At 40.0% G+C, this 23,977-nt stretch overlaps 1 protein-coding gene across 6 annotated transcripts in view; it reads left to right on the top strand.

The window, feature by feature from the left end:
- The window catches only part of dock4b (dedicator of cytokinesis 4b), a 163,642-nt gene that overhangs the window by 122,476 nt on the left and 17,189 nt on the right, over positions 1-23,977 (top strand). For 4 of the 6 annotated variants that reach the window (XM_079552360.1, XM_079552365.1, XM_079552361.1 and 1 more), the window contains exons 32-48: positions 141-226; positions 937-963; positions 2,240-2,335; positions 2,561-2,621; positions 4,087-4,180; positions 5,128-5,276; positions 7,171-7,257; positions 7,371-7,475; positions 7,733-7,874; positions 11,820-11,986; positions 13,714-13,800; positions 14,654-14,830; positions 19,132-19,215; positions 19,897-20,016; positions 20,613-20,734; positions 22,110-22,221; positions 23,860-23,941. In XM_079552360.1, coding sequence (XP_079408486.1) covers positions 141-226; positions 937-963; positions 2,240-2,335; positions 2,561-2,621; positions 4,087-4,180; positions 5,128-5,276; positions 7,171-7,257; positions 7,371-7,475; positions 7,733-7,874; positions 11,820-11,986; positions 13,714-13,800; positions 14,654-14,830; positions 19,132-19,215; positions 19,897-20,016; positions 20,613-20,734; positions 22,110-22,221; positions 23,860-23,941 — 1,798 coding nt within the window. The remainder of the gene's footprint in view (positions 1-140; positions 227-936; positions 964-2,239; positions 2,336-2,560; positions 2,622-4,086; positions 4,181-5,127; positions 5,277-7,170; positions 7,258-7,370; positions 7,476-7,732; positions 7,875-11,819; positions 11,987-13,713; positions 13,801-14,653; positions 14,831-19,131; positions 19,216-19,896; positions 20,017-20,612; positions 20,735-22,109; positions 22,222-23,859; positions 23,942-23,977) is intronic. The other 2 variants (XM_079552363.1, XM_079552362.1) reach the window with 1 other exon arrangement.

The raw sequence follows: 23,977 nt of genomic DNA, 5'->3' as shown, positions 1-23,977 counted from the left end.
AAATGGTCCGACGTCACTTAAAAGCCCACTGACTGACAAGGCCTAATGTTCGCTGACTCTCTCGCCTCTCCATCTGTGCTGTGGTGCCCCTGTTCTTTATCAATATTGTGTGTTGTTAAAACGTTTTATTTGGCCCGCAGGTGGAGTCCAAGCTGATCGACAAGCTGGACAACCTCATGTCCGAGGGCAAAGGAGACGAGACCTACCGGGAGCTCTTCAACAGCATGTGAGTGTGATACAACAGCGTGATTCGTCTGCACAGCGGGCAAGGATAGATACTGTATATATCATTGTAATATGACATTGTGCTGTTGTATATCTGAAGGTAGGTCATCTCAGAGCATCCCCCCCCTCCCCCTCACACCACTGTGGGTAGTTCTCTTGTCCATCCTGTTTCCATTTTGTGCTTCTGCATGCATTAGTGAACGTGTTTGGTTGTGTGGGTGTGTACGTGCGTTTACCTCAAAATCTAAACACTTCATTTAGTATATCACAAATGGTCACCGTCTTATTTCGAGAAGGATTTGTCATTCCTTCCACATTTGTTCACCCATGACATTACCTCGAAGTATCAGTAAGTTTGAGCATACGTAATGTCAATGCCCTTTCCATAAAAACATGCATCTATGTCTTTGTAATAGATGTAATAGTGTTCATGTTGTACAATGAAGTATTCTGAGTGTCCCCTGTGACTCTCTGCAATTAAATACCACTTTTGCTAATCATCCTTTACAAATGATTTATCCCCAAAAGTAAACACATTGCTATATTTTGGTTGATTTAAATACATTTCTGATTTATTATAAGTTTGTACTTCTCAGTTTAGCTTCTTTGTTTACTTTCCTCCGACTAACTCCACTAACCCCTCGTGTGTGTGAGTGTGTACTGGTATTAATCGTATTAATTTATTCCGCCTATGCTTCCCGCCTGGAGTAGAATTCCTCTGTTTGGTCCGTACCCTAGGTAAGACACCCTCCTCTCTGCTCTCTCAGTGTCATCTTTGTGGAAGTAAATGGATCCAAGAAAACTAAACTTGCAATAATAACAAAGGTTTTGATCTTCAAGCTGATGGCTCTGCAGATAGTGGTTCTTAATGTGTGACACGTCTCACCCGGTGATTTAAATTAGATACAAATTAAAAATTAGCTGTTCAACTACACGTTTAGTTAGGGATAGTATATGTTTTTCTTACATTTTTACATTTTTGAAGAAATATCTGCTTTCATCATGGCCGTTTTTAAGTCGTGATATTATCCTGGATGTTCACTGTTTCTTGTCTTGGTTAAGCCCTGTTTAATGCAGATTATTCTGTTATAATTACAATGTTAATAGTTTAGTTGCATCCAGTGTAGATCATTTACAGATGATTGTGTTTATTTTTTGGTTTACTCACGTTAACCTCATGACCCCTCCTGAACTAAGCACATATTCTCCAGTTTGGCTTTACCCAAAGCTAAAAGCGTCTTTCAAAAAATGAGACAAAAAAATACAAAAAAGTTGAAAGAAATTAAACGACAAATGACAAGAGAAGTAAAAAGTGACCAAAATTAGACAAAAAAGTGACAAAAATGAAACAAAAAATTACAAAAGTGGCAAAGAAGAGAAGTAAAATGTGACAAAAATTAGACAAAAATTACCACAAAAAAAAGACAAAAAGTGATGAAAAAATCGACAAAAGCACTTCAATTGTGTAACAAAAATGCATCGACAACGTGACAAAAAAGTTACGATCAGTTTTGTGGGCCTTAGCTTTCAAATGAGGCATTACACTGTATTCCAGAAACTTTTAGATTTGGTTAAAGCCGTAGTGGACAAAGTGTGCTTGGTTCATGTGGGGGGTAAGAGGTTTATCTGGATCAGATTTTTCTGTTTTGACAGCTGATTGGATATCACTTGTAGAGTGATTGTTTTGCTGCATCTGATTTGAGCTTATTTAGTCCTGGCTTTGTCCAGGGGTTGCCCTATTTGTTCTGTTCAGCAAAGATTTTAGTTTGTTTTATTTCACTACAAAACCGTGTGGGAATCACTTGTTTGCAATGCCATAATTGTTAATAACAGGCAGGACAGAAAGCATAGGTGACACTGGCTTTTAAATCCTGTGTTGCTTCCTTTTGTTCCTTTGGCCCATTGCCTTTCTTTTCCCATTGACAGAACTGGTACTGCTGATTTTTGTTTTTGTTTTTTTGTTTTGGATCTTCACTGCTTTGTCTTGTCGTGTCTGTGCCCATTTGTAACGCAGCCTGTTGAAGAAGATTGAGAGAGAGACCTGGCGGGAAAGCGGGATCTCTCTGATTGCTACTGTCACTCGCCTGATGGAGAGGCTGCTGGACTACAGGTCAGTCAAAATAGGCGAGGTTATTTGTAGAGCACAATTAGAACCTTAAGTATTGTTTAACTATTGTGGTATTCAAAGTGTGCGACAGAACAGGCATGTATTGAAAATAGGCGACACACGGATTAGATGAAAGGAACAATAAGCAGGAAACCACTGCCTGAGAATACACACCTGTTCTAAACTCACAAAAGTATTTCGTATTCAAGTATGTTTAATTGGTTTCAGGGATTGTATGAAGCTGGGGGAAGTGGATGGCAAAAAGATTGGCTGTACCGTGAGTCTGCTGGTGAGTAATACAATCCTTTATTTTGTTTTGGTCAAAAGTAGGGATGCACCGATCCCATACTGGTATCAGATATTGGAGCCGATACTGGGAAAAATACATTGAGTGTCTGCTACAAATATCCGATACTGAACCGATACCAGATTTTGCTCTCAACGTCTTAAAACCATAACTTTACCACCTAAGAATATGGGCATGTTTTATATCATTTTGAATGAAGAACTAAGTGTGCTGAAGCTAGCAGGAGCAATGCTAACAAAAGCTAATCAAGGCAGAAACTAAAACAGAAGTACCTAAAGTAGCCTAATAAAATAACATAACCACTGCTAAAGTCAAGTGTTTGTATTCTAGTTTAACAAATAACTGATCTAACATATTTGTTATGATCAGATCAATTCATGTAAGTTGTTTATATTGATGAGACTAAAGCCTGGCACAAACCCAAGGATATTTAGTGTAAAAAAGTCCAGTGATCCTTGTCAAATGTCCAACAGTTTATCATTAGATATAATGATATATATAAGAGAAAAGAGTCAGTTTTTCACTAAGAGAAAGACACTTTTAAGAAAGTCTCCTGGTATCGGCAAATATTGGATATCGTCAGATACTCAAACCGCAGTATCAGTAGCAAAAAAGCTGGATCGGTGTTTCGCTAGTCAAAAGTGATGCATTATCCACATTGTCTAATTTGTCTGAGCTCTGTAAGAAATGTTGTATGCGTAGAAATACTTTGTTTAGGTATATCATGGATCACACTCACTATCTTTTGTAAAAACCTATCATGACTGCACTGCATTTCATGAAATGGTATTTTGGTTACATTTAAAGGGGCTAGATGCAAGTTAGTCATTTTATGCTCACTACTGCCACCTCAGGTCTTATGCGTAACTGCAGCATGAATTAACACCTTTCTGAGTGACAGTGCAGGATTTTAGAGGCAGTTGTGGTGAACAGGTCTGAGCTCATTCTACACATTTGGACATGGCTGGAACATGTAGGGGGAGGAAAAAAATGTAATACACTACATTTTTTAACTCTGTATAGTCCCTTTAACTGAATGGATTGAAACATTGCTAGTATCTGTAAGCATCACACTGTATCAGAAAATAAAACACACACAAAAATGGGCAAAAATCTGATTCTCTTAATAGACATTCATTTTTAAATTGACAGTAAAACAGTGTCTTTTTGAGGCACATGTTAATTCATAGATCCATGAGCATTGTAGCGGAAAGTTTGGCAGATGATAAAGCGTCTGTTTCCCGTCCGTAGCTTGCATAACAATAAAACCATCTGGAGTAGCACCTGGTTTATCAGACTATAATGTTAGGTCATGACAAGCTGGCAGACGGTCATCTGTTTCACTCCTTGTGTAACTGTTTTTTTTTTTAGTTTTTGTCATATTTCTGTTGACTTTTTTTTAATATCATCTCTATCAACTGAATTTGTACTTCCTCGGCTTTTTCAGAACTTCTACAAAACCGAGTTGAATAAGGAGGAAATGTACATCCGCTACATCCACAAACTCTACGACCTGCACTTGAAAGCACAAAATTACACAGGTATATTGCTTTGTCTCAGCTTATTTTGCTTTTGTCCCAGCAAATCTTCACCAACTATTGTTTTTCATTGAAGCGCACTCACCGACTAAACTGTATATAAGGCCTAGTCTAGATTCTTCCTATATATGCCTCTGAGGAGAAGAAAAACCTTCTTAACTCTAAAACTTTATTTCCAAAACATCAAACAAGCATTTTGTCAATATACTTCCTCATAGTTTTTGCCTCTATAATATTTTCCCTTACTAAAAAAAAAACCTGAATCCCTGAAATTTGGGGATTTTTATCTTTGTGTGTGTCCTCAGATTATGCAAATTCAACATCTGAGGAACAAGTCTGGTTCTTGTTCCTGGTAATATGAAAAACCAATATTTGCTACACTTTTTGGTTTACAAATCGATGAAGGATTTCGTAAACTTTATGCAGACTGAAACTAGACTGTGATTAATTATTATATCATGGTCTGGGTGAATACTCGATGCTGATTGGCTGGAAGGTGTCCATTAAAAAGTGATAATGTACAGCCTGGCATCATCCACTGCATCTGTTTCCATAGTAACGATAAACAACTGAGCTGGAACCACTTTCAGGTAAAACTGATTAAAAAGTGAATTATCCCTTACTTATTACATCCGCCACATTTAAAGAATGTTTTTGTTATTCATCATGCTTTTATTGCAGACACAAGGTTAAGTTAAAAAACAAACACACAAACAAACAAAACACATGAACAACAAATAAAAGTTTAGACTTTGATCTTGGTCAAGCTCATAATCACAGTCACAGTTGTTGAGCCGACAAATAAATCTGTACATTAAGTTCTGATGCCAGCAGAAACAAGTAAATGGCTGGCGCTCTCTCATCGAGGTCTTTCCAGCAATATTCTTAGGCAGTCATAATATGCCACGTTAAGTTTTCATATGCTCGAACATTTATCATTTTTATTTCAGAGGCATCTTACACTCTGCTGCTGTACGATGAGCTGTTGGAGTGGTCGGACAGGCCGCTCAGAGAGTTCCTGAACTATCCCATGCAGAGCGAGTGGCAGAGGAAGGAGTTTTTGCATCTCACGATTGTCCAGAACTTCGACCGGGGAAAGGTGACCCGCAACACTAAACATCTGTACCCCCCGGCTGCATAAAGGCTAATAACATAAACAACTTTCAATAAGGGAGATGGCCTCAGTTTGTGTAGTATGTGCAAATACATACTGCATTCCTATATTGTTTACTGTTTATCTATACTGAAGTGAATCAAGGTTGCTATGGCAATATTAGAAGCATACGAAATTAACAATAAGAGCAAAGTAGCAATAATTGTACAGTTGTGGTAGAGCAGAGTAGTGCTCAGTATGTAGAGTATTATATCTGATTGCTCAATGTAATATAATTGTCTAAGGGAAATCACACACATGATATTAATAACATGAAATAAATTGCCTTTGTAACTGAGGGAGGTGGGGGATCTGAGGTGGTGCCTGTGCAGAGTTACAGAAATATGTTGATTCCTGTCAGAGATTTAATTTATACTCGTCGTGAGCTGTGACAGCGGCTGGAGGCGTCAACACCTCCCCAGTTTAATCAGATAAATGGCTGACAGCGACAATTAAAATAGGATCCATATCAACTCCCCAATATCCTCCGCCTTTATGCCTGCTCTATGTGGGACAGTGACAGAGTTTGAGTGGCAGAAGAAGCATGCATTAAGCAAGAGAGTTTGTTTTTGGCAACAGTACAAAGTCGAAAACAAAGCTTAAAGCTAGAAGCGCAGAGCAGCATTCAACGTTTTTTTAATGTTGTTGCCTCTTCACTTTTGTAAGACTTTGATTAACACTCACACACACAATAATTGGTTGTGTTCATTCTACAAGTTGATGTCAACATTTCCAATATGTTGGCAAGGACCTACATAACTCAGTGGATGTTTTTAGCCGTTACACCTTAAAGCAGTACTAAGAAACTTGTTTACCTTAATAAATCCTTTTCGTAGTCCCTCTGGGGGTAATACAAGTGTTAATGGGATGATGATTGGGGGGTCTTTTATCTCCCCCTGGTGTCTCTGGCCAGAAAACCACAATTGCAACTTCGCTGCCTCCGGGTAGGAGCCACCAATACACACTAATAGAATCACGAAGAAGCTAATCGGCTAACGGGCAAAGCTAACTGCGGGCTAGCGCCACTTCAACAGTATTTACAGCCAAGTTTGAGTGAAAAAAATACATCCGTTGTGTGATTGGATAAAGCGGAAGAAAAAAAAAATGGATGGATGGATGGAGACAATTGATGAGTAAAAAAACGTAACATGCTACGACACCTGCAGTGGCGCTTATGGCCTCTAGAGGCATGAGTTACTTAGTTCTGCTTTAATATAGAGTCTATGCACGTTAATCACACAACCTTTATTTGAAGGTAGAATATGTATGATTTTTTATTTTAATCAATTTGTTATTTGGTAATGGATGTAGCACATCCTACTTCCATTACCTTTTAAAGATTTCACTCTGGGACCACATAAGTTAGCCTCTTTTCTTTCTCTCTATTGAGACGATTGCTTAACTAGCGCTCTAATTACAGCACTCTTCTTCAGTAGGAGAATTAAGGAGATCCTTATAAATTAGGCATTCACAAAAAAAACATCAACATCTGAATGTTTAAAAGCCTCCACTCATTACTCATGGTCCAATTTGACTGAACATTCACAAGGCGGTGCCATTTCCCGTGCTGACGCTCTGGGAATAGGGGTGCAACGTGTAGGGGAAGGTTTCTGTTTAATTAGCACGATGGCTGTCTGTACGGTCTCTACCTGCATGAAGACGTCAAAATGCTTCAGGGGTAGGTGACTCGCCAGTGCCACCCAGTGGAATCAATGGAGTAAAGCAGCGTCACAAAACAAAGAGAGATCAGAAATGTTAGTGTTTCTGTGTAAATGTAGATGCATGAGTGTTTTTATTTTACAGGTATGCTTATATAATGAATATACTTGACTCTCCATAGTGCTGGGAAAATGGGATCATCCTGTGCAGAGAACTGGCTGACCAGTACGAGTCCTTTTATGATTACAGAAATTTGAGTAAGATGAGGGTAAGTGACTGTTTGCAACTCAATGATTATTTAAAGATATGAAAAATGTACAGTTGTATTGTCTTTTCAATGGGACCTAATATAATGTATGTCGTATGTTGTGTGACATTTAGATGATGGAGGCATCTCTGTATGATAAGATCATGGACCAACAGCGACTTGAGCCGGAGTTTTTCCGAGTTGGTTTCTATGGCAAGAAGTTTCCTTTCTTTTTAAGGGTAAGGCATAACTCTTGCGTCAGTGCAGTCCTTTAACACCGAAAGTTTCATCTTCTTTAAAGACAAAAACACTCCGCACTGTCTAAACTTTCCTTTTAAAACTCCACAAGTTGGAGGTGACATTCAGCTACTCTTACTTAATGCCATTAAATGATGTAACAGCCCCTGTCCTTGGACTTTTTCCCTTGAGTGCAGTTACAGAATATGACCAGTAGATGTCAAACTCACTCTGCGTTCCCCCTCTCCTGCCTCTGCAGAATAAAGAGTTTGTGTGCCGAGGCCATGACTACGAGCGGCTGGAGGCATTCCAGCAGCGGATGCTCAACGAGTTTCCCCACGCCATCGCCATGCAGCACGTCAACCAGCCGGACCAGACTATATACCAGGCCGAGGCGCAGTGTATCCTCGACTATTGGCATGAACACATTCAGGCTGCAGAGATCTAGGCTGCACCTACGCTGTCAGATGTGTGGGCTGAGTACAAAGCTTTACATGCATTTTAATGACTTTGACCGACATGTAAACACACTGGTTTCTTTGTGAACGTTCTACACATAACAATATAATGATCCTGACGGTGCTGAGCTGGGAAATGCTACTACAGACAACATATCTTTTTTGTTCTTCTTGTAGCATTTAATACTCTTTCGGCAGGTGTGTAAGGAGAGTGATAATATAGAACAAAAAAAAGTAAATATGTAGTGTGTGGAAGTTTAAACGCTTTGGTTTTCATTATTCCCATCTTTATATGGCAAAAGATTCCCATACAAACAAATCGTTGTATATTGCAACTTTTACATAAAATTGAAACTTAAAGGGACTATACAGAGTTTAAAAATGTTAAAACTAAGTGTTTTCCTCCCCCTACATGTAGAATGAGCTCAGACCTGTTCACCACAACTGCTTCTAAAATCCTGCACTGTCACTCAAAACGTTGTTACTTTGGGTCCGAATGCCGTCTTGCACGAGCTTAATATAGAGACTGCAGTTACACCTAAGACCTGAGGTGGCAGTAGTGAGTGTAAAATGACCAATTTGCATCTAGTCTCTTTAAGAAAGTAACATACCTTAAGTTTAAGATGAATAAGTCTCTTGAGCTAGTAACTAGTTAACTAGTAATTAGGGAAGTCACGATTCTAAATCTTCAAGTCACGATTATTGTGAGGAAAAATATTGCGATTTTGCAATTATTCACAAAATTAAGGAAGAAACTACTAAAGGAAAAAATTACATTTTCATATTTGTTTAAGGGTTGTTTTAATCAAAAACCTATTGAAGATTCAGCTTTGTTATTTTTATATTTATGCTTTTGTCATTTAAAGGGGGTAGATGCATGATGGCCATTTTATACTCACTACTGCCACCACAGGTCATATGTGTAACTGTACCTTCTATATTAAGCTTGTGCATGACGGCACTTCGGACCCGAATTAACATCTTTGTGAGTTTGTGAGTGCAGGATTTTAGAGGCAGTTGTGGTGAACAGGTCTGAGCTCATTCTACACATTAGGAGATTGTTGGAACATGTAGGGGGAGGAAAATACTTAATCTTTAAACTCTGTATAGTTCCTTTAATAAACAAAGCAAAATAATATAATAAAAAGTAAAATAATAAATAGGCAGTATAGCTATACCTAAAGGAAGCAAATTTATGTGGATGTTTTCTATTTCTTTCCATGTGCTCACACAGCTCATGTCCCCATTATCTTTTGGGACTCTTCCTTTGGCAGTTATGAAAATGGATAAGATTTGCACATTAGACGATTGAACCTGCCGTTGACTTTGTGTGTTTTGGAGCAGATTCAACACTAATGACGAGTTCCCACAAATAACTCGTGAGACGATTTAGCTTGGGCTCTAAAATTCGTACGATAAAGCTTTTATAACCACGGTAATGGTAAAATCGGTTAATCTTGGCATCCACAGCACTTTAACCAGCACATTATATGCTTGTACTTTTATTTTAAATTAGAAATATGTACACTCTTGCACACTTTCTAAATCAATATGCACATCACTGCAGGAAGGCAAAAGCTTCAACGAAAAGACAATACTGTTAAATTGATTTATTGTAGGAGTCTAGGAAGGAGTTCAAATTAGCTCATGAGGGCAGTCTGGTTAAACCGGCTCTTTATTCACGCGTTAAGTCCGCTTACCTGCGTTTTCATCTTCTTTTCTTCTACACGAGACGAGGATCGTGAATAAATAATCACTCTGCTTTATAATTCTGACAGAAATGGTAATTAATTTGAATCCTTTTAAATTGCTCGGCTGCCCTTAAATCCTGTCAAAAGAACTCCTGCATAAAATGTTGATTACCTGTGTTGCCTCATGTCTCTCAGTTGTCCTGATACAGCCTCGTCTATAGTGTTATATTCGAGCAGTGTGGGGAAAACATTGAGTCACTTCCTGCGTCCTCCTCCGCGGAAGTCTCTGCTTTTAAATGTAAGGCAGAGACACAATGACAGAACCGCATTCAAGCATTTTAGTTGATTCATTGTGGTTTTCTGAGGTAAGCAACAGGGCATGGTGATGAAATTGCTTGCGTTTTTAGTCGTGTCAAAAATTAGGTCAAAGCAGGCAGCAGACTGACATTGTGACACCAAATTTAAAGCTCACGGGCTTGGCAAAATGCATGACGGTAGATAAATAGACTGACTTTTAATCATTAGTGTGTGCTTCACTCTGCTACTGCCGTGGGAGCGGTTTACTGGCCACTGAGTGCACAACCTCTGTGTGTCCTTGTCCTTCCTCCATAGTGTGTTCCCATGTTCTTTCGGGTCACAACATTCTGTAGGTCCATTAAAATTCTGTTGCGTTTTTTTTTCCCTCCAAAAGGGCCTCCTGACCAACATCCTGGTTAAAGAACTTGAGTTGGGTTCCCGGGTGTTGCACTGTTCTAAACATTTCACATACACAGGGAGATTTTTACAGTGTTATTTAAGAGTAAAGTCTATATTGACATTGAAGCTATCCATCCTTATAGCAATTAAGATGCCAAAGATTTTAAAGGTGAAAATTCCTCAATATGGCACTCAAAAACAGATAAAAGTTACCATATTTTCCGGACTATAAGTCGCACCATCCAAAAAATGCATAACATAGAAGGAAAAACATATTTAAGTCGCACAAGCCTTGGCAACAACCTGGGCATGGAGGCGTATCTGCACCGTTGACAGGCCTCTCCCGGCATCACGTTGTTCAAGCACTCGTTCCTCTACAGCTGTGGCCATCTAGCTTTGAGCCTGCGTTAAGTTTTTTTTGTTTTTTTCATTGCGAGTAACCTCTGCTTTTCGCCAGTCCCTCACAAGTTTCTTGCTCACTCGAAACTTTACAGTGTTTTACATTTTCAGTGTTACAGTAAGTAAGTAAGTAAGTGCTTCATTTGTAGCAGACACTGGTACTCAAGCCTAGAGCGGCCTTTAGCGGCTGTCAGTGTGAAAGTAACAAACATTGTGGGATTACTGCATATATTTTGCTATATAAGTCGCACCTGAGTATAAGTCGCACCCCCAGCCAAACTATGAAAAAAGTGTTGACTTATTGTCCAGAAAATACGGTATATGACCGAAACCTATCCATAGGTGGTAGAGTGCTGAGGCCACACTTGCACAAGGATTCTATGGAAAATCTACTATGTCGATAGATACAGACGGCATCTCTGGAATTGCCTATATATGGTCATGTTTGAAAACAGTTAAGGGGGAAAACAGCTTTGAAAAAATGTAAGCTTTTTCTAATTATTCAAAAACTACTTTAACAAACGCTGAATTATGAATATAGATTTCTATTAAATAAAGATACAAAGACATGAAGAGGAGCAAAGTGGTTCAACAGCCCATAAATACATAAATAACGGAAAATGCTAACATAATGCGACATGTTAGCATCAGGCTAATGCTAATGGTTTGCTAGAACTGCCTTTTTTTCACTTCTACAGAACAATCTGCTGTGAGAAAATATCCATATTGACCCGATTTACACTTTTACACTCTACACTGATTTTACTTTATTTGTATGTGATAAATAAGTTAATATTCCACCAGAAAATGTCTAAAAAGAGTGAAAAATTGTGTTTCTCAAAAGATTCTATTTTCCCCCTTGGCAAGGCCACGCCCCCTTCTATGACGAGATGCCGTCTGTATCTATTGGCTTTTGTTACTGTTATAGCTGCTATTAATGCATATATTTTAAGCCTCTCTTAATCAGATTAAATTGCAGCAACATCCATGAACGGCATTTAATTTTAACTTGCTCGGACTATGGACTACAGCATTTACAGATTGACATCTTGTATATCAGTGTTAAATTGTGCTGCTGGCTCCTTAACCCCAGCTCCTCCAGACCTGCAGATCTATGCAGTGACTCCCATCCCGGAGAGCCAGGACGTGCTGCAGAGAGACGGTGTGCCTGACAACATCAAAAGCTTCTACAAGTTCAATCACATCTGGCGGTTCAGATACGACCGGCCTTTCCACAAGGGCACCAAAGACAAAGAGAACGAGTTCAAGGTAAAATAGACACCGCACAGAGATGCCTGTTATCTGTCCCAGGGAACTGTTGGCAGACTGGGCCTTTCTTAGACTGCTAGTTTCATAATAAAATTCTGTCAGATAGAAATACAAAGTCGTTAATCTGAAGAGGTCATGTCAAGGCCTGGTGCCAGCACAGTATATCTACAGAAGTTTTTGTTGTATTTATTTTCATTGTATTATTATTAGCTCAACCTCCAAGAAATTATTTTAGAGGGTTTTTTTCTTGGCCTTAGAAAGAAGGTAATCAATAGAGGGCACTTTAGTTTGTGTAGTTCGCCGGAAGCCCCTTCTTCATCTACTGGAGACAGGATCAATAAACTGTGTCCGCACCCGTCTGCTGTGCGAGAGTGTCCTTGAGCAAGACCCTAATTTTAAACCAGGCTTAAATAATTCAAAAATCCCCTCACTTGTACCTGCTCCCTCAATATATCAGGCTGAAGGTGACATCGTAGGCTTGGTCATAACTCTGTTAAATTAGGCATTTTTCCCTGATGTCTTCTATTTTCCATGGCCATACATGCTCCATGCGCTTTACTGTGTTACATCTTACCTGCCACCTTAACCAAGCGCCTTTCTAAAATGTTCAGCATCACCCAAATTTTAAAGCTTCTCGACGGCAGAGATTACAGCCTATAAGCCAGTGGAACATCTCATTTGAATGCAAAATCTCCAAAACTCTTAAAGAGATTTTTAAACTCAATGACTTTTATCCTGGATAAATAAATGTCAAAGAAAAAAAATGGATCGTAATGTTATTGTCGTATTATCGCCGCGTTTATGTCTGGGCTGGCCGATTTTGCACAAAAAATAAAAAATCACGATTATTTTCCCCATATTGATTTATCTCGATTTTCAATTTCTATTGTCCTGGTCCTCTGACGACTCCCTGCATGTTTCTGTTTTGCCCACTAGACTTTGCAGCTGATTTTACACTTAAAATCACCAGGTCCTCTCCTCTTGCTGCCGCATGTGCCATCCTGTGCTTCCTGTTTGTTTGGGCTGAGTGATCCCTGGGATTGATCTGACAGGCGCTGCAGCATTGTGCCGTCCATTTTTTATTATTTTTTTTCAGAATGCGACAGGACTGGCCAATTGTCCTCGGTTGTTTATTGTGTTATTGTTGCTTTTCATCCTCGTATTCGGCGCTTAGATTTTGGTAACGCCAAACCGGAGAAAACGTGCTCGATTCAGGTGGGGGTTAAGAGGTTAAATCATCTTCAAGTGGTGGGTTTATATAGGATTTCAGCGGAGGAAAGAAAAAAAAAGAAGATTCATTTTCTAATTTCTTGCTCTTTGCTGATTGAAATTCAAAACTACATACATTCTTGTACTGACATACCGACAACAAGAGCCTTTACTTCTCGGTTGCCTTTTCAAAAAGTTTAGAGTGATGGGATGCATTGAGTTGGTTTCTTTATGTGCTGTCAGTCTGACCTTGGGCTTTGTTGGCATATTGACAAGTGCGCTGATAGTATTAGTCCTAGAACATGAGTGATGGCTTGAGATATAACGCATAACATTATTTGACCTGCAGATTAAAGTGTTTTTTTTTTTCTTTTTCCTGTAGAAGATATAGTCAGCATGTTTTTGATCATAATTGTGAAACATAAAAGCTACAATATGACTGAGGCTTGTGTACAATGAGCTGACCCCCCCATCCCTTGTTTCTTGTTCTGACTGTGTTTTCTCATGTCTCACTGCAGAGCCTGTGGGTGGAGCGGACTACACTGACACTGGTCCAAAGTCTTCCGGGCATCTCGCGCTGGTTTGAAGTGGAGAAGAGGGAGGTGGTACGTGAGACCTGCTCTCAAAATAGTCGTGATCTTTGCCGCGTTGAGTTGCATTTTGAAGGATGAATTCTGTTAACCGCTACTCTGTATCGACCCAAATGCATTGATCGATTGCACTCACCGAGGTCCTGAGGTAAAGGCCATTGGGCATGTTTCATGACCTTTGGAATCAGGAAATCAAATGTTTTTTGTTTTTTTAATTGTTTTGTTTTTATGTATTTGTGAAGAGCGAATGAGACAATCTGGTTAGTTTGGCATTTCAAAAACATAACATAAGGACTAGTATTTAACTTTATTCACACAGTTTTGAGTAATCCTGTTCACTTTGGTTGTTTCTTCTTCTACTGCTGAAGCCTGCTCTACATTTATGAAGCCCGCACTGAACAGTTCTGCGCCCCATGGCATTGCTAACAACACTGAAAGCTTGTTTTTACATTCACACTGCTACCTGCAGAGGGAGCTCCAGGCAAGCTCCTAAACAGCCCTGGTCCCGGTGTCTCAGGCTTGCAGTTTTTCTTTGCATACACATGTCAGTTTAGAGAACGTAAAATGCCAATGCAGGGATACCCACATGCATATTCTTAAGCCTCAATTATGCATGATTTGTCGACTTTAATACAAACCTAAAATAGCAAGGCCTACTAAGTCGGAGTTTATTTTCTAGGAATATTGCATCAGCATGTCTTGATGTATTACTTGCTTTAGTGACATCAAATATTACAGTGCATTGGCTCATATCCAAGTCGCTTTCATTTGTATACCTCACACCAGTCGGCTCAAGACATTTTGTTAAAAAGTATGACAGACTCGTACAGTTTGTTTTCTTGTCACTGTGACCTGCTGTGTCGCGCAGGTGGAGGTGAGCCCGCTGGAGAACGCGATCGAGGTGATCGAGAACAAGAACCTGCAGTTGCGGACGTTGATCACGCAGTGTCAGAACCGGCAGATGCAGAACATCAACCCGCTCACTATGTGCCTCAATGGGGTCATCGATGCTGCTGTCAATGGAGGGCTGGCCCGATACCAAGAGGTACGCCTGGATAGACGGAGGACAAGGTTGGAGAGTTTTACAGACTGAGTCGGAGAAGAGAGATGACATATAGATTTCCTAACGATCCATGAAGGTGGTTCGAGTCCGGGAGATGTATGGACAGGCAGGCCCATTTGCGTTGGAGCGGATGGATGGATGGATGGATGGATAGATAGATAGATGGGTGAGTGCATGAAAGACTGCGGGAATGACTCAGGGCACTCCAGTGCGTCGAGAAGGAGGAGGAAGTGCCCGATTAGATGGATGTGTGATATACAAATGACACGGATGGGGGTGAAGTGGTGGATGAAAGCAGGGATTAAGAGGGTCAGTTCAAAAATGTGGGTGAAAGGAAGTGTAAAAGAGGTATAGATGTGTATAATGACCAAATGAATGAGATGGGAGGGGCTCAGCAGCTGGTTTCCCCAAAGTGCAGTGTGGAGGAGGCACGTGGCAGTTGATGACATATACTGTAGTGTATGTAAAAAATGTGCTGTTGAAAATTTTGATTACGCATCTCAGTAAGGGGAAATCATATTTCTTTACTTTTCAAGTATATCAAAATGACCCTTCAGAATAGTCGTATAATTCAAAGAGAAGATCTAAAATGTACTGGAGAGAACGGTTGTACATTCAGCAGTGACTGGACTCAGTGCCTTGCGCTCTCTGTCGCATAGCAACCGCCATGTTCCACCGGGGAGCGAGTGTGTGGTATTTTTATGCGTGTGAGGGCCTCTTGCTTTCAGCGTGTGTGTGTGTGTGTGTGTTCTTTCAGCGTGTGTGTGTGTGTGTGCGTGTGCGTGTGCGTGTGTGTGAATGTAAGTCTTTGTGGTTGTGCTTTACCTGGGGGATCTCATGCGTGAGGATATATCCCTGTTCATTCTTAAAGATTTATTGCAATCAATTTGAAGTTGCATTAAATCCCAAAACAGCTAATCGTCTTCTGCTGCTAAGACCTTCACAAACATGTTCCAAAATGCATGTGATTCTAAAATGCATGTGATTCTAAAATGCATGTGAAGCGAGTTCATCGGGGCAATATTTCAGTCTTTCTTCAAGCGTTAATGCTCCCGGTATTGGTGGGTGACTCTGTGACGTAGCTATTAAGGTCTGTAAGATTCTTCATGGAGCCATTAAAGCAGTACTAAGTTACATGTTTACCCTAATAAATCCTTTTCGCAGTCCCTGGCGGGGTAATACAAGTGTTTATGGGATGATTGGAGGGTCTTTTATCTCCCCCGGTGTCTCTGGCCAGAAAACCATGTTTGCAACTTGACTGCCACCGGACCGGAGCAAGCAATACACACTAATGGAATCACGAAGAAGAAGCTAACATGCTAACTGCGGGCTAAAAAAATATTTCCATTGTATAATTGGATGTACAATATCCCTCTCTCCCTTCGCCTTTCCTGTCAGCGTAGTGTCTACTCTCCAAGACAATAAATATGTTAAAAAATCGTAACTTGCTACGACACCTGCAGTTGCGCTTATGGCCTCTAGGGGCAAAAGTTACTTAGTACTGCTTTAAGTGTCTCTGGCATATGTTTTACTCCATGCACAGTAGGTTTAATCCTTCTCCTTCCTTCTATACCTCCTCAATTTTGCAAAGTTAATCGCAGTTGAAATTTGGAAGGTTCACAGTTAGCGAATCTCAAGCGCACCGGTTGGTATGTAGTGCTGTGCAAACCCTTAACTCCTGCTTAGACCTTGACAAGCATGTTCTAAATAAGTGAGTTTCAGTTTCGTATTGTATATATTTCATGGTTTTATGAAGTTCTTTCGCGCTCTGTGAAGTTGCTATTAAGATTTGCACAGTACTTGCAAGTTTAACATGTTAAAATGATAATGTGGAAATAATCTTTACGTCTCGTGTCATCTGTGACCAGTTTGAGTAGCAAAGTAGTCATGTATATTGCTTATTATAGTAGTGCATTATTAGTGCTTGGTGAGAATGTTTAGTGCAATTCGAGGCACTACATCTCACAATATACAAACATTTATTATCAGGTTTTGTAGTACCCTCGGAATCATAAATCTATTAATTTCCCCACATAATGGCAATTGACAGCAGTGGCACTTTGCTCTTTTAGAAACGTATGAGAAATTGTGATTATTAATATTCAAATTTATCGCTTTAGCTCGAGCTGGACCCCTTGAGGAGGATGCAGTCTGATTTATCTTCCTCCCCTCTCCGTTCAACTGTAATTGGACTTTTCTAGTGATTAACTGAGCCACTCCACAGCGAGCTCCGCTTTCGTTTTTGCGCTGCATGAATTTTTCCGTCATTGACAGATTGGTAGATTGGTATTGATTATATCTGCTAGTTTTTCCTGAGATATATTATGACGGGAGAAATGAAAGATAACTTTAACTGTTATCTTTTTAATGTACTACCCCGTTATGTCCCAACCTAGATTTCAAATATTTGTTTCACAGGCTAAATCATGTTTGAAGTACGTCTAGTCTTGTGCTCATAGTACAGTTTAGTCCCAGACAGTTGCAGTCTGACTCACAAAACTTAACAATAGTGTGACAATACTTTTACATTGCTAAGTCATTGGTGCATAGTTTTTTTCTGATATATTATTTATATATGCTGATCTGTACACTCCCTAAACCTATTTATATATGACTGTGTACCGTATTTACAGTGGGAAGAAAAAGTAAGTATACCGTTTGGAATTTCTCACATTTCTGGCTAAATTGGGCACTAAATGACGTCTGATCTTCATCAAAATCACAGGAACGAATAAACAGTGTCTGCTTGAACTAATACCACCCAAACATTTACATTTTGTCATATTTTTTTGGCCATAACATGTAAACATTCACAGGACAGGGAGGAATAAGTATGTACACCCTTCAGTCTCACTGAACTGCAGCAGTTTTGTTAAGCAGTTTTTGCTGCAAAAGAGGGATCAGCAGCTATTTAATGCAGGGGTTCACTTACTTATTCCACGCTGTTGTGAATGTCTCAGGTCTTTCTGCAAAATATCTTGATAAACTTATGAATTCATTTTTCTATTGATGATAGCACGTTGTCCAGGCCTTGAGGCAACAAAACAGCCCCACTCCATGATTCTCCTGCAAAATACTTCACTGTGAGAATAGGGTTTTGATGTTGATGTGCTGTTCCATTTTTCCTCCACACATGACGTTGTGTGTTCCGCCCAAACTATTCAACTTTGGGTTATTCAGTGCACAGAATATGTTTTCCATTAGTGCTGTGGTGCATTCAAGTGCTCTTTTGCAAACCAAAGGTGAATATTTTGTCAGTAAGTGAAACCCTGTATTATATAGCTGGCTGATCCTTCTTTTACAGCACTGCTTTTCTGTAGTTGCGCTCACAACGATCAGGATGAATCTTGGACCATTCGTCTTTACAAAACTGCTGCAGTTCAATGAGATTCAGGCGGTGTACTTACTTATTCACTCTCGTGTGAATGTTTACATGTTATGGCCAATAAAAATATGATAAAATGAAAATGTTTGGGTGGGTAGTTTAAGCAGACACTGTTTATTCACTCTCAGGCCACATTTAGTGACCAATTTAGGCTGAAATGTGAGAAGTTCCAAATGGTGTACACACTTTTTCTTCCCACTGTATATGTCGTCCAGGTGGATGTTCAATATTCCTTCCTGCTTCAGAAAATTGATAGCTAGCAACAGACAGTATCGTTTTAATCCGGACATATTTACATTAATGCACTTTGCTGACTTGTTTATTAATATGCATCTTACATGAAATGTTATTGTGAGTTACACTTTTAAGGGTGCGATCAATGTGCACATTCAGCGTTCACTATTGGCTTGTACAGCTTGTTGGTGGGAGTCCAATGTAGCTGTCAGTCATTTTTTTCTCTGCATCTTTGGAGACGGTCTGGTGTGTCACTGGGAAAAAAGAGCTATGCTGATAAATTCGTGAACCCCACCTTTATCGTTCTTTGGTTTTATGAGCTTCCTGCTGTTCAAGATTTGGAGCAGATGGCTAATTTTGTCTATTTAGTTTGGTGGCTTAATCTGTACGTTGATGTGCATGTGTGTTCTTAATCTCAAGCACAAGTGATCATTTAGCATCGCTGTTTCTGTGAGGACACGTCAACTCAGGTTTAATTACTCGGTCAATTGAGGTAATGTTGTATGTTATTTTGCTTCCAGTTTGCCCATTGACATTTTCAAACAGTAAATCGCGTTTGTCCTCGTTCTGTGCATGGGCCCGGTGGGGATCTAAACACCTGTGCAGGGCTGCGCTCTCTCCCGGTGTGAGAGTAACAGATGTGGTGTGTTTTGTCCCTGCGCAGGCCTTTTTTGTGAAGGACTACATTCTGAACCACCCAGAAGACGGAGACAAGATCGGAAGACTGAGGGAGCTCATGTTTGAACAGGTCTGCACTCGAATGCCATTGGTTTGACTTCGCTGTGTTTTAGGATGTAAAAAAAAAAATAGTTTTCAAGCACGGGGGTTAACAATCTTGCGTGCTGGCATTTTCCCCCTGCATTCGTAGGTTCCTTCTTGGGCTTTGCAAATAAAGGATCTGAATCACGGTGGCACTTTTTGATTAAATAAAGGTCAAATAAATATGAAAAATAAAAAGTAAAAAAATACACACTACATCATCTTGACTTGTATATGAGCTCTAACAATAGCAAAGTACTCTCAGTAGACAAGACATAATTAATTACTGCAATGGATCCCGCTGTAGAGAGTGCAGCCAATACGTGCTGATTTATTATCCCAAACCAACTATGATAACATGATAAGCTGCTGGCATAACATAGTAGCAGGTATTTACTATGTTCTCCTAGGTTGTCTTGTCCAATTGTTTAATAATAATTAAAGCCAAAGAGTTACTATAAACATCTACGTAATCAGTGGCATACTGTATAGTGAACAAAATACAATTAAAAAAACAGAACTATCTACAAAGCAGTAATTAGCAAAGGTCAGTTTTGTCGTATTTATCATGAATATGTGTAAAACAATTATTACATTTAAAAAAAGACAAGTGCTTTAGAAAAAGGTCAAAGCCTTCAAAAATGTGAGTGTGATCCTCTACTCCCTTCAGGCTCATATTTTGGAGTACGGCCTGGCTGTGCACGAGAAGTTTGTACCTCAGGACATGCGACCTCTGCACAAGAAGCTGGTGGACCAGTTCCACCTGATGAAATCCAGCCTGGGCATTCAGGTACCTGCACTCTCTACTTTGTTTGTTCTTCCAACTGCTCATGCATATTCATCACCTTCCATCGCTGACAAGTTTACGAGGCACTCTGTGATGGAAGGTTTATTACAGGTAATGTATTGTGCATTAGAAAGTATAATATTGTTTTGCTTGAGCCATTAACTGTGTTTTATGGGAACACACCCTGCATTTGACAACAGCAGTGACCTCTTCAGTTCACTGTGAGGAGAGACGCGCCTCATTAAACAAACCCAATTTGCTTTTAGACACAAACTCAACCGTGGATATTGTGCCGACTTTTCATACATTTCCCCGAAAACCTTTGCTTTAATTACATTATGCATTTTTGTGCTTCCTTTTACCTCAATTGACCTGCTGGATTATTAATGACAAATTAAGTAAATACGATAAACTGAGGTTGGTAGAAGTTGTAGTATTGCAATAAAACATATCAATAAATCAATCTTCCAAAAGGTTTAAATTTGTTCTCTGTACTGCACATCTTTCCTTAGTAACCTTTCAAAATTCCTCCCAAAATTCTGCCACAACTGACACCAACCTCCATGTATTCATGTGCACTTGCTCTTGTCCCGTCCTAGGAGTTCCCGGCGTATGTCCGTGCCAGTCCGGTGCACTTTACCAACGGCAGCCCCCGGACCTGCCGGAACTCTGTGCCCAGCATCATTAGCCCCGACGGAGGCAGGGGAGTCGCCAGGCGGAGGTGAGCAACCTGTTTAAAGCGGTGTCATTTTTCAGTTTCAGTTTAAAGGCACACTGTCCAAACATTTTGGATGATACTGTTGCTAGCAATACCAAACGTGCTCCGCTAAAGAGAGAAAATGCTTTATTTTTACAGTGGGGAATCTAAGAAAAATGTTAAAGTGTGGATTTGTTTCAGTTTAAACATAATCTGTACCACACTTCAGCATAATAACATAAGAATAAATAGCACTGTATGAATATTTCATAAACCTACTGTAGCTTTGATTGCCATTAATGTTTAGTGATGTGTGTTTTTGTGTGGTTTTGTGTGGTTTTAAAGCAGTGCTAAGTAACTTGTTTACCTTTCGCAGTCCCTCTAGGGGTAATACAAGTGTTGATGGGTAGACTGGGGGGTCTTTCATCTCCCCCTTGTGTCTCTGGCCACAAAACTACAATTGCAGCTTTCCTGCCTCCGGGTCGGAGTCACAAATACACACTAATGGAATCACATAGAAGAAGCCATCAGGCTAACGGGCAAAGCTAACTGTGGGCTAGCGCCACTTAAACAGTATTTACAGCCAAGTTTGAGTGAAATTTTTTTATCTTGATTGTGTAATTGCATGTACAATATCCCTCTCTCCCTTTGTCTTTTCTGTCAGCGTAGTATTCACTCTCACGGACAATTAATGAGTAAAAACCATAACATGCTACAACACCTGCAGTGGCGCTTATGTCCTCTAGGGGCATGAGTTACTTTGTTCTGCTTTAAGTCTTCACAATATTTCAGCTTTTTCTCTGTTTTCACATTATGTAACTTTCTTTCACCAGCGTCCTGTTAAGATCTCTGTCCTTATCTCTTCATGTTTCACCTTTCCTTTTTTTTTCCTCCATCAAGAGCCCGACAAGCTTCCCTCCTTTCTTTCTCTGTTACTCATAGAGGCGTAAATGGCGATGCTCTTGTTTGGGTGGTATTTGTGTGTGTGCGTGTGCCGTGGCCGTTGACCTTGGTTCAGTGTGTACCTGCGCATTTCTTCCACAGCCCGATCCCAGGGGGCAGTGCTCCACGGAGAGATACAAGCCACTGCATACCCTCAATCTCCCACTGACATTTTACTTCTCCTCGTCTCTGAATTCTCTTTTTGTTTTGTGCGTTGTTTGGTGACAGACAATAAGGTTGCAGGCATTTTTGTGAAATGTTTGTGCTATGAATGCTGCCTCAATTTGGTTTCACTCCCCCCTTTTGAAATTTGTTTCTTTGTGTTTTCTGTCCCAATTGCTTTGCTGCTGCTCAAAATGATTTTTGGTGAGTAAAATCTACCTTTGCAAATGATCATTAACCATCATTATCTATTCTTACTACTGGTCTTTTGTCCATTTTTCTACAGTCCCCTCAGTTACCCAGCTGTGAACCGCTACTCCTCGTCGTCACTGTCGTCTCAGGCCTCCAATGAAGTCAGCAACATCACAGGGCAATCGGAAAGCTCTGATGAAGTTTTCAACATGCAGGTACTACTACAACAACGACAAAACGACAAAAACGCTTAAAAATGGGATGGAAATGGGTTTTGCAGGTCTTAGCCTTCAAATGAAGCGTTACTCTGGCCTATTTTAGATTTGGGTAAAGCTGAACTGGGGAAAATGCACTTGGTCGAAGTGGATGGTATGACATAATACAAGTGGTGCTACTACCACTTACAGTTACACAAAATTTGTGTCAATAATTGTAGTGTAATTGACTCTGTGCATGACTTCAAATCATAACAACGCCGCCCAAGAAGTGACTTCCTGTTTCGTTACAGCACACCAAAATAAAAGCACCATCTTATTCATTAGTTCAGCAGTTCATTAGTTCAACTTTCTTTCTACCTAACTATTAACAGACAAAACACTTAAAATGTGTGTATTTAATTATATTCTTGTAATGTTGCAAGTACCTGCTGAACTAATCAATGAGACGAGCTGTGTGCTTTTATTTTGGCGTGCTGGATCAAAACAGGAAGTCTTGGGCGGCATTATGAAGTTATGCACAATTAGTCAATTAGTAATGGTAGAACTTCATTATTTATTAAATACACTGCCAACCCCCCTAAAAAGCTGCCACAAAACGTTCTAATATGGAGCGCCTTAACTGTGTATTCGCTGTGTATTGATGATGAGAGAGTGTGACCACTGTGCAAAGCCTTCTCCAGCTCATCCCAAAGATTCACAATGGGGTTAATATCTGAACTTGGTGTCCAATCCATGTGTGAAAATGATGTCTCATGGTCCCCGAACCACTCTTTCACAATGTGATCCTGATGAATCCTGGCATCTGGTCATCTTGGAATATGCCAGTGTCATCAGGGAAGAAGAAATATATTGATGGAATAACCTGGTCTTTCAGGATGTTCAGGCAGTTCAGCTGATTCTTTGGGCACATAGTGTTGCTGGAACTAGACCTGACAACTGAGCAACTCCAGATCATACAAACCAACCAGCCGACCGTTTTCTATAGCCTCAAATCACACAGACAGGTGTTGTCAAGAGGTGTATTTTGTAATTGCTGCCTCTCAGACCACCACCAAACACACACTCACACACACTCACACACATTCACACATAAACAAGGTGGGTGAAGTGTTTTGCTCTTGGACACAATAGCAATATGCAATACCCAAAGCCTTGTTTTTCACTCATACACTTTTGAGAACATTTTACACCTCTGCTCTGTCTCCTTAATTGAAAATGTTTGTTTTGTCGTGTTCTCTTTTGAAGCTTTAGCCATAGAAAGTACCTCTTCATTATACTAAACCAAAAAGGTAAAATTGTCTTGTACAGCATGGGGAGCTCACCTGAGTTGGCCAGTCCTCTCAGCTTTGGCTAATTCTGAAAACTGCTGGCATGGAGTCTGTTTGTTGCACCTGGCAGCACCTGATTCATTACAAAGAATAGAAAAACACGGTTGTCAGGAAGTGCTGAGCCTATTACAACATAGACATGAGAAGATGCTGCTCCTTTGGCGTGTTTCTCCTCAGAGGATACATTTGTAGGTTTTTAATTGGAGCCCCGCTGTGCTTTGTGGGACATGGGACAATTTACTATGTACACAACCATAATTTTGGGGTTTCTATTAATCAAATCATGTTTTTGTTTGTCTCTCAACAGCCTAGTCCATCTACCTCAAGCCTCAGCTCGAACCACTCTGCCTCGCCGAACGTTACCAGCTCTGCCCCATCCAGTGCCAGAGGTGGGAGTAACAAACATTTTCAACTTAGCTCATTCG

Source organism: Gobius niger (genome assembly GCF_951799975.1).
Source record: "Gobius niger genome assembly, chromosome: 2".
Classification (NCBI taxonomy): Eukaryota; Metazoa; Chordata; class Actinopteri; order Gobiiformes; family Gobiidae; genus Gobius; species Gobius niger.
Note: the sequence above shows the minus strand (reverse complement) of the source record. Positions and strands in the feature narration are given on the sequence as shown.